Source organism: Cydia splendana, chromosome 20 (genome assembly GCF_910591565.1).
Source record: "Cydia splendana chromosome 20, ilCydSple1.2, whole genome shotgun sequence".
Taxonomy (NCBI): domain Eukaryota; kingdom Metazoa; phylum Arthropoda; class Insecta; order Lepidoptera; family Tortricidae; genus Cydia; species Cydia splendana.
The window spans coordinates 4,972,027-4,982,181 of NC_085979.1; the positions used below are offsets into that span (position 1 = coordinate 4,972,027).

Here is a 10,155-nt window from a genome sequence, read left to right on the forward strand (position 1 = left end):
TTTTGTGAATTTTACATTTAAAGTTTTTCTATCGCTTTTAATCTTTTAATTATATCTAGTTTTATTCAAAGTTATCTACAATATTTCTGGCAACATCATAAGTATCAGAGACAACAGAATGTGTTACATCCGCTAATATTTATATTTCACTTTCTTTTAAAAGTTTCAAACTCTCCAAAGTAACATCTCAAATTACATAATAATATTGAAGCAACATTTACAATTTACTGTAAAATATTTACGTTGGTATAAACATCATAAAGATAGCCTAATCTTATTAAACTTCAAAAAATGATTTTTCTTTCAATTCAATTCTTTCAAACGTCAAAAGAGATAAGTTAAGTAGTGAGGTTAGGATTTTGGTCGTCCGTCGTGTTTACTTCGGTGGCGTCAAACAAAATCTTTATAAATGGGATCCTTAGAGAAACCTGAATTTGTGGAATCTACATATTTAGCGCCTTTAATTGTGAGTATTTGTATCAACCGTCCTTTTACTTCAAACGTAATTGTCTGAACTGTATTCTAGTTTCATCGTTTCAGTTTCTTGCCTTTTTAAAACATTTATTTCTTTTAAATTATACGTTTATGCTATTAAAAATACTGCGACACTACGGAATGTAAATTAGTAAAATATCTCTGTATTTTTTTTTAACATTACCTTTAAAATGTACCAAAATGAAGGTGACGAAATTGTACTGAAAAGTTTTCAATATTTTATTTAGGCTGGCGCATTAGCGGGGATCTCGGTAGACGTGGCCCTATATCCCCTGGACACGCTAAAAACACGGCTGCAGAGTGAACAGGGCTTCCACAAGGCTGGAGGATTCAGGGGGGTGTATAAAGGTATTATTTTAGCTACATTATTTTGTTCTGAAAAAACACGTAAAATGTACTGCATAGTTTGTCTATTTAAAATGTAAGTTTTTTCATGATATTTTGTGTTTTTCACATTCACTGTAGCACTTCTTGTTATTAGTTTGTTAAAAAAAAAAACAACCTTTACCTAGTTTTTCTTTCATCTATTGTTCTTACTATTTATATGCAAATATATTCTCAGTCTCTTCTCTCTCTCTCTCAAAAGAAAAGAGGTAGACCATTTAGAAGATGGGTTGAAGACATCAAAGCCACAGCAGGAAGCACATGGATTAGAGTTGCCAAGGATAGAGAGGAATGGAGAAGGTTGGAGGAGGCCTTTTGCCAATAAATGGCACACAGACAGGGAAAAAATCATATGCAAGAACTGTAGAAAAAATGTAATTTACTGTCTGAAATAAAGGATTATTACATATTCTCAGCTCTCAAACCTCTGCTGTGTGCTAAAACTAAAAAAAATCTTTTATTTCAGGGCTACTAACAGTGGCCACAACTTCCATGCCAACAACAGCGCTGTTCTTCATGTCATATGAGGCTACGAAGAAGCTAGGCGAGCCCCTGGTGGCCGCGAAGTATGCTCCACTGGTCCACAGCGCTGCGGCTTGTGTTGCTGAAGTGGTATGTTTGAGTTATTATAATCCTGCCTTGCTTTATGTACTTACCTGATAATAAAGCCACAGTTAGATTGCCCTATTTTGCCAGTGGAATTGGGCATTTTATGCAGCTATAACAAGCCTGCTGCAGATTGTCAGCAAGACCCTGCCATACACATATTGATGTGCCATTTGCAGACAGGAGTGGTGTACGGATTTGCATCCAATGTGTAGACCGCTCTGACCATAGAACAATAATGGTACAAAAAAAAAAAAAAACTGATCATAGTATTTTACCACATCTCACTTAAGCTTAAGAACCTGGGGTTAGCTAGGCAACGTAATCCTAAGAATTGATATAGGCACTAGTTTTTACGAAAGTGACTGTTGTTTCTGCTGTTTACCAGAAACGGATGGATAAATGGAATAAATATGCTATACCTATAAACCTTGTCTAGGATTGGTATTTATTAATTTAATCTTTGGACAAGACAATAAGTTTTTTATTTATTGATAATAACGGTACAGCAGTGTTTTTATTTATTCATAACAGTTGCCCAATGCGATAGTGTAGCAAAAAGTAATCTAGAGACATATACTTATGAAACTATTTATTATTCATGTTATCTACAAATGGTGACTTATAAATAAGTAGCCAATATCTAGCAGATTAAAGAGTAAAACACAAAAAAAACTAACATTTTGGGTTTGCTAGGTTAGAAGTAAAAAAAAACAGCTTATATTTCAACATTTTATTTTGACAGTTTCATCCCACACGCCGTTCCCAGTAAAATAGTGTTTTTTCTCTAACAAATATACAACTAAACTCAGTATTTGTGATTTACTTATTTTTGTTATATCTATTAATTCCTTATTGTACAATGATTCTCTAGAATTCTTTTCTTCAAAATTATTAAGCATATTTTCAATTTTACTCCAAGGATATAATAATATTGGACAGTTCTCATATATATCTTGGGTGTCAAATTTCCTTGTTAACTCTTGACATACAAATTTTACTTGTACGAGGGGCACATTAAACCGATACGGATGTTTCTTGACCATTTTCCATATTTGATTGGGACTATAAACATTTCCGAGAGATTCAGTTATACAGAATACCAGATCTTTGCCTTTACCGAGTCGGTCTCCTGGAGAATTTTGGAATGATTCATAATGTGCAGAACTCCCTGATAGCACATTCAGGCTTAGGCATTGTTTTCTATTGTCATACAAGTTTTTAAGTCTGTTCATTGCTGTATTTTTGTAATGTATCATTTTGAGGAATCTAGGATGGTTCGAAAAGGCTTGAAATTCAGGTATAGATTTAGCCTCTTCTACTCTCTCTCTTATCGTAGCAGGACTTAGCGTGTATATGTCAAAACATCTTCTCTGAGCCTCCTCGCTTATTCCATATTCCTGTAAAATATTCCGAATTTCCACCATTACATCATATTTCTTTGTAGCTAGTTTCGGATGTAGTCTTAAAACTTCTTTAATATCGATTCCGCCTATGAAACGGACCTTGTAAATAATTCGCTTCAAGTTCTCTGGATTAACATGAACGAGATATAGATTTGCTTTAATTTTCTTGTCCGGTATATTAACAACTGACTGTAGTAAATTGAGTGTTTCGTTTATAATTTGTAGCGGTCTATGTTTAATTGTCGGATACATCTTTATCCCACGCTGGAATTCTTCTTCTGACAAGTCTAGTACCAATTCTAAATACCGTTGAAGAATTTTCAGTCTTAAGCTATATAGTGTTGTCTCATGGTTGTCCCCAAATGTTAAATTATTTAGCGTAGTTGGCCACTGTGTCATACAACTTGCCAGACGTTTTTCGACATCTATATTTGGTAGTTCACCGGATTTTTTTAAATATCCAATCGATTTCTGCTTTATTATCGTTAAATATGATAATAAATGCTTTGGCGTTATATTTTGAAACCCACATTCTTCTAAAACTTTGTACCGAAATCGCAGAGTAATTGGCATTATACTGAACATAGTAGGATCATTTATTATGACGTCTTTGGTAAATCCTAAATCGTTCACTGTTTCAATAAGACCTTTTAACTTAGATTCGTCTAATTTATTGACGTAGGGTTGCTTTAAACTTATAAATTCTGCTTTGCTTTGGCTGATATCAAAGTATTTACATAATTTGTGCGAATTCTCGCCATTCAAAACTGAAATACAGCGACAAAAAGCGCTCCAATGGGGAGGCCGCATTCTGTACATTATTTGGATCAGCATTTAATTCAAATAATCTCATAATATCAACATTACTTATTTTAATAAATACAACAAAACAGTATTTTTTTAGGTTATATCTGTCAATGTCAGTGTGACAGCTCGGACGTAAGGTTATTCAAGGTACTTTTTTTAACGATAAAGAATGCATCAAAAGCAGTTAAACTACGTCTACACGGTCCAGCATTTTTGTCCTGGAAGTAGTGCTTTTTTTATTATTGGTCTTTTTTTTTCTAGTTAGCGTGTGTAATCCGAGTGCCGACCGAGATTGCCAAACAGCGCAAGCAGACATACGTCGGTATAGAGAAAAAGAGCAGCATTCGAATATTAATCAAGGTATTTTTTTTATAATAAATCGTATGCGATTGTAATAGTCTGTGTGTTTGTGCGTTGTGTAGAGTGTGTGTGTGTGGTCTGTGTGTGTTTGTAACAGACTAGTAGGCAATAATCTCGTTAACACAGAGGCTCTGAGAGAGAGAGAGAGAGAGACAGCACAGACACATTCAATCGTCAAAGCCACCGATTATCTTATCTCCTATGCCATATTTAGAAAAGATATGCAACACTAATATATTGGCTAATATGGTCAAGTGTGGTGTGTAATGGCGTATTAGTGATATTAGCATGTTAGATATAAAAGCCGTAACAGACTACCACACCGCACCGTGACCTTGGTGCGGTCTAAATATCTCTTTCTGGCACTAACTTATAGCCGCGTTAACGCACGTACGGCGAGCTCCTTACACCACGCACCAAGGTCGCGGTGCGGTGCGGTAGTCTATTACAGCTTTAACAGTATTGAGAAAATATTAATTTATTATCATATCAATTTTAATCCCAGAGAAAAGTAATTGCGTATTATTTCCAGGCATATCAAACAGAGGGCCTCCGACGAGGAGTGTACCGCGGGTTCTTCTCAACGGTCGCTCGAGACCTGCCCTTCAGCTTCCTAGAGCTGCCCTTATGGGAGTTCCTCAAGACGCAAGTGCGGCAACATAACGGCGGGGATATTACGAGTTTTCAAGTGAGTAGTTTTGGAATTATCCGCTAGATGTCGCTGTACGTCGGTACAAATTCTTAAATTGCGCTTTTAAGATTTTTTTCTGCAATAGTGTCAATTTTGTACTTTAGTTTCCTTACTGTACCATTCAGATTGACCGAGATTACTGATGTGCCTAAGGAAACTTTCCAAAATTGCGAAATGGTTCGGAAATTTAACGTAGGAAAAAATTGGAAAATTTCTTACAAATTTGTATGAGAATTGAAACTTTGCGATTTTAAATTTAAATTTCCCATATTTCCTAGTGAAAGTTTCATGAAATTTCCGAGAATTTATAGAATTTTATGGAAACTTTCCGCAACTTGCACATCTGTAACCGAGATACAACACTAACGCAGCAGATTTCAGTTCCATCCATTTTGATCGGCGCTTAGGGGGGTATTCCACCTGTCCAATTTATCGGTCCAATGTTATTGCGTCTCACTCTCTCATTAAGCAAAATGTGAGACAAAATACACATTGGGCAAAGATATTGGACAGATGGATGGAATACCACCCTATAGGCACGTGGAGAATGGTCTCACCGGAAGATCAGCGCTGACTTTTGGGTTAGCATTTATGCTGAGGCTCCGACCATTTCGTGGTAAACTATTTATCGAACGAGCGAGCGAAGCGAACGAAGTTCTGACATTCGACTTGGCACACGCGGCTGGCTAGGGGCACGTCCCGCAATTTCGATGTTTTTAAGCTGAACTATCAGAGGATAGTTTGATACTCAAGAACTTAAGTAAATTTGTCCTAATTTAAATGAAATTGGGTAAACGTGTAGTTGAGGGCATTATATTTTAGTCATTAAATTATGAACAGGCGCGATCAAGGGGTTATTGAGCTAGAAGAGCTTAGAAGGCTAAAAAGCTATTTGTGAGGGGTCTTGCTATTCTGGTCATCTTTTTGGAAGAATATATGGTCGAGTTTGGTATCAAATGAAAGTGCTCGGCTTGCACTTTTATAATGTCGTTTTTAAATTTACCATTTTGAAATAATTAGCAAGATAAAAATAAACATAAGATAGGTATTTGACAGTTGACAGGAAATATTTCGGCTTACCACAGATACAGTATCAGTTAAGGGCTCCACAGACCTTGTAATATATCCACGCGATTTTTGATCCATTGCCGTCTATAGTGGGGCATAAAATAGTAGAAATAAAATAAAATGGAACTCTAAAATTTCCATACTATTGTCGGTCAAACAAGTTTGTCAGTAGAAAAAGGCGCGATATTCAAATTTTCTATAGGACGGTAACCCTTCGCGCCTACTTTTTGTAGCCGCTTTTTTCTACTGAAGGAAATGGCTTGACAGACTATAAATTGTTGACATGTGTAAGCATTTTACGTCAAAAATGTGACAGCTACGTAGAAAGTGGCGCCCTCATTTATTAACCGACTTCCAAATCTCAAAAGGAGGAGATTCGATTGTGATTTTTTTTTATGTTTGATTCTCCATATAAACAATTTTTTTTGACTGTATGTATATGCATACAGTTTGGTCCCGTTTTTGTCAAAACCCAGTTCTGATGATGGGATCCATGAGGAATCGAGGAACGAAATGCTACCTACTAGAAAAGTGGGTGGTTTTACCTCCTTTTCTACCTAGTGCACCATCTATGTACAATAATCTTTCACCGGCCCCCATAGAAGTCGGTTTTTCATTCTTGAAAATTATTTTCTACTGTTTTATGTCGAACTATACGAGTAAGTAGGTGCAACAAAGTCAATCGCTCTATATAATTTTTGGCAAACTGCGAGTTCTCAGTTCGGGGCGAACTACTAGTTTATTTTATGTTTAACTTTCTTTGTTGTTCTGTACTTGTGTATGTTACAGTTTATCACGAATAAATGCGATGATTATGATTATGGTGATGTTAGCTACTTGCGTCAGATCAGAGAGTATCTTGAGTGTCACGCTTTGAAGGTTGCGTGGTATCGTTCGAATCATCTAAGCGCCACTTGCACCATCCCACTAACCAGGGGTTAACCGGTTAAACCTGGAGTTAGCATGGTTACCAGTACAATTTGACACTGGGTTCATCATCATCATCATCATATCAGCCAGAGGACGTCCACTGCTGGACATAGGCCTCCCCCAGAGTGCCACAATGACACTGGGTTAACGGTATTAAATTGCACAACGGGACTTAATCGCGTATTTAAGTTTTAAGATTTACCTCCGACGTTAACGGGTCTGGGTTAGCGGTTTAACCGCTTAGCCCCGGGTTAGTGGGATGGTGCAAGTGGCGCTAAGAGAAATACACATATTTGTTTCCAGAGTGCAGTATGCGGGTCCATAGCGGGCGGGTTGGCGGCGGCGGCCACTACACCACTCGACCTGGCCAAGACGCGTATCATGCTTGCTGAAGACTACGCGCACACGCGCAAACTGCGCATCAAGTACGTTATTATAGTCTGGCATACCCACTTTCCCAGTAGTAAAAGGCGCGAAATCACAGAATAAATAATAGTATTTGGTACAGAAGGTTAACTCTCTAACCGTAACGCTAGGTGGCGCAAGCGCGAGCAGGTGTCCGTTCTGTAGCGGTGCGCGGCAACTACTACTGCTAGACACCACAATTGATGTGGGCCGCATGTACTTGTAGCGACGCGACGAAATCGCGGAGTGAGCCACGCCTTTTCTATGGGAGGACAACCCTTCGCTCATACATTTTTAGGGTTCCGTACTCAAAGGGTAAAAATGGGACCCTATTACTAAGACTCCGCTGTCCGTCTGTCACCAGGTTGTAACTCATGAACCGTGATAGTTGAATTTTCACAGATGTATTTCTGCTGCCGCTATAACAACAAATACTAAAAAGTACGGAACCCTCGGTGAGCGAGAGAGCGAGCACTTGTCCGGTTTTTAGCATTAGAAAACTCTTCTTCTTGACGTGTCTGTTTATTGAAAAACGCTTTATATGTTGTTTTAATAAGTGGTATGGAGGAACGAAAGTCATGTGACGAGAAAGGTATTACGAATGAATGTGGAGGGAATTAACGGGAGAGGAAAACCGAGGAAAAGGTGGATGGGCTGTGTGAGAGATGATATGAAACGAACGCAAGTGAATGATGAGATAAGGGGCGAGAGAGAGGTATGGAAGTAAAAGACATGGTGCGCCGACCCCAAATGAATGGGATAAGGGCAAGCGAATGATGATGTTGTTTTAGTAAGGAGAAATTCCATGTCTTAAGTATTAATGTATTTCTTTCAGGCCCGTTCTCCGCAGTATATACGCGTCGGCGGGCGTTCGAGGCCTCTTCGCCGGCGTCACGCCGCGACTCACGGCCTTCATGGCGGGCGGGTTCGTGTTCTTCGGCGTCTACGACTACAGCAAGCTGATGGTCAACAAATACATGGGCAGTTAACGAAGGCAGGGCGACACTCCTCCTTTCGGGCATTGTCGGCTCCGTTCGGCTCGGCAATATCCAGAGCCTATTTTATAAAGCTACAAGTGAATATTTTTTGAAAACATTGTAATATGTAGTTTTATAAAATGCGCCCCTGAATTCATATGCTTTACCTATAAGTAATGTAGGTACGCTTAGAAAATATTAATATATTTCTGTATCGCATAAAATAATCATTTCTAGTCATCTTGTTGGAAAAATTTATGATTCGGGATTGCTTTGATATATCTATATCCAATTTCTAAAAATGAAATGTGGTACAGATGTAGTGGATAATTGTTTTCCATCGTACTTTCTCGGAAACGTTTGTGTTTTCCATACTACTTCAGTCAACCTCAGTACTTTTTTTACCGAGACTGACTGATATAGTTCGTACGTTTCCATGAATAGCTGGTTTGTTAGTGCACACCGTTGTATGGGGACCTTGCACTTTGAGCCTATGCGCTGAAACTTGGCACAGTTGGTTCTTAGCTGGTCTTGAGCAGATACAGACCGGGAGACATCGAGAGCCACCTCTCATTTAGTGGGGGGAAGGGGGGAAGTTCGACGCTGCCGCGCTTCACTTGGAGCAACATTTCTCTAAAACTATACCTATTAGGGCATTTGATATATCATTTTCGGATAAATTAAGAATGAGGAATCTATCTTTAGAACAAAAACAATGCACTTTCTAACAAAAAAAAACCTAAAAATAGAAAAGACTAAAAAACGTATTTTTGTTTTTTTTTATACGGGTCGCACTGAAATATTCGGGAATGGGACACTTAGAAATAACATAATAGAAACAGGCATATAATTTATAAAAATGTAACTCTTTATAAAACTTTTAAGGTATATTCCATTTGGTTGTCATTTGTATTTAAGAATTACTGGCAATTTGAAAATTGTATGTCGAACATTATTTGAATTTTTGGCCAAGTGATTTTTCGGATCATATTTTTAAACGGTTTTCAATATGCCCTCAGCGAACAAATAAAAGTTACAATGGGCTTCTGTTATTTTTTTATGAACTAGAGTTCATCGTACGCTCGTTTGCAGTTAAAATTAAATATGAAAGTCACTTTCATTTTATCCCATGGGTGATCTTAAAGAAGCATGTCATTCCAAAGCGACGTCAAAAATTAAAATCGCATTTGTGCTGTTAATTAAAAAGACTGCCAAAAAAGTTGCATATCGGCAGATTTCGACATTCCTAAATATTCATATGACAACAGTAAAAAAATCTTTTATATATATATATATGTAAAAAAACTTCAATTCCGTTGGCTACTCCACGAATTTCATACAAAACCACTAAGGCCCCAAAATCGCCATACAAAAAGGACTTTGGGATTATGAGCCGTGTGCATTACAGAATGATTACTTTCAAAAGAAAATTTATATGCGTGGTCAGTTTGAGTTTAAGTATGCATTACAATAAAGATTGACTGTCTAGATGCGACAGTTTTCTCTATTCCCGACATTTTCAGTGCAACCCTCGTAATTACCAATTTTTTTTTAAAGCGTGGCTGGAATCTGAATTAAAAAAATATAGTCGTAAAGCTACACTTATTACGTTTAAAATATATATAAATATATTTAAAATATAAATATATGGGTTATTATACAAATCTGTTGATAAATGGGAGATAAAAAATAATATTAACCCTTCGGGTGGCAGCACCTCCGGTTGAACGGTAGGAGAAATGGCGCGGCCATTTTTTTAAATATGCCTTTGCGTGGCAGAGGCCGCGAGAAGGTTTGGTCATAACAAGCCCGTAATTGGCAGAGACCGTCTCGCGGCATCTGTGCGGCGCTGCATTTTGCGCCTAAAATAAAACCATTAAAACTATGCCTTGCTTGCTCACTCTTGCAAGATGCATTCGTCAATAAACAAGGATGGTATTCCCTAACGGTCGACTTCCCGCGTAAAACAAAGTTTGTTAGAAATGACGTGATGTTCCTGCCCCACCTCGCCCATTACGCGCCGACC

The 10,155-nt window shown here is 37.8% G+C and overlaps 2 protein-coding genes across 2 annotated transcripts; one reads left to right on the top strand and one right to left on the bottom strand.

Annotated features, from left to right (window-relative positions):
• The first annotated feature begins 325 nt into the window (after positions 1-325).
• LOC134800454 (S-adenosylmethionine mitochondrial carrier protein homolog) lies at positions 326-8,302 on the top strand. The gene is made up of 7 exons (XM_063772915.1): positions 326-466; positions 723-843; positions 1,346-1,491; positions 3,960-4,058; positions 4,591-4,746; positions 7,051-7,172; positions 7,988-8,302. The coding sequence occupies exons 1-7, from the start codon at positions 410-412 to the stop codon at positions 8,139-8,141; spliced, it is 855 nt and encodes a 284-aa protein (XP_063628985.1). The 5' UTR covers positions 326-409; the 3' UTR covers positions 8,142-8,302.
• Positions 2,209-3,794, bottom strand: LOC134800453 (transcription termination factor 5, mitochondrial-like). The gene has a single exon (XM_063772913.1). The coding sequence runs from the start codon at positions 3,723-3,725 to the stop codon at positions 2,211-2,213; it is 1,515 nt and encodes a 504-aa protein (XP_063628983.1). The 5' UTR covers positions 3,726-3,794; the 3' UTR covers positions 2,209-2,210.
• Positions 8,303-10,155: the final 1,853 nt, after the last annotated feature.